The sequence below is a fragment of the Myotis brandtii genome, unplaced genomic scaffold, assembly GCF_000412655.1.
Source record: "Myotis brandtii unplaced genomic scaffold, ASM41265v1 scaffold207, whole genome shotgun sequence".
NCBI lineage: Eukaryota > Metazoa > Chordata > Mammalia > Chiroptera > Vespertilionidae > Myotis > Myotis brandtii.
This window is the reverse complement of record NW_005357736.1, coordinates 1,391,366-1,391,633: the sequence shown is the minus strand read 5'-3', so window position 1 is coordinate 1,391,633 and position 268 is coordinate 1,391,366. Positions and strand designations below refer to the sequence as shown.

General features: G+C 63.8%; 1 protein-coding gene across 1 annotated transcript in view; it reads left to right on the top strand.

Moving 5' to 3' along the window:
* The window catches only part of CACNA2D2 (calcium channel, voltage-dependent, alpha 2/delta subunit 2), a 103,183-nt gene that overhangs the window by 99,335 nt on the left and 3,580 nt on the right, over positions 1–268 (top strand). Inside the window, exon 28 of the mRNA XM_014539004.1 lies at positions 156–227. Within this exon, the coding sequence (XP_014394490.1) occupies positions 156–227 (72 nt within the window). The remainder of the gene's footprint in view (positions 1–155; positions 228–268) is intronic.

Below are 268 nucleotides of genomic sequence, written 5' to 3'. Positions count from 1 at the left end.
ATCCACAACTCCTAGGCCCTCCCCGCCCTGATCTCACAGCTTTACCGGAACTGGGGGAAGTGGTGCCCCTCCAGTCAACCAGCGGACGGCCAGGGTCTGGGGGGGAAGGTCTGGGCCCAAGCCCCTCTCCGTCTTCCTCCCCTCCCCCCTCTCAGGACCTGCTCTGTGTCCTCATTGATGACGGGGGATTCCTGGTGCTGTCGAACCAGAACCACCAGTGGGACCAGGTGAGAGTCAGGAAGAGGGTAGGAGGAGGGGGGGTGTGAGC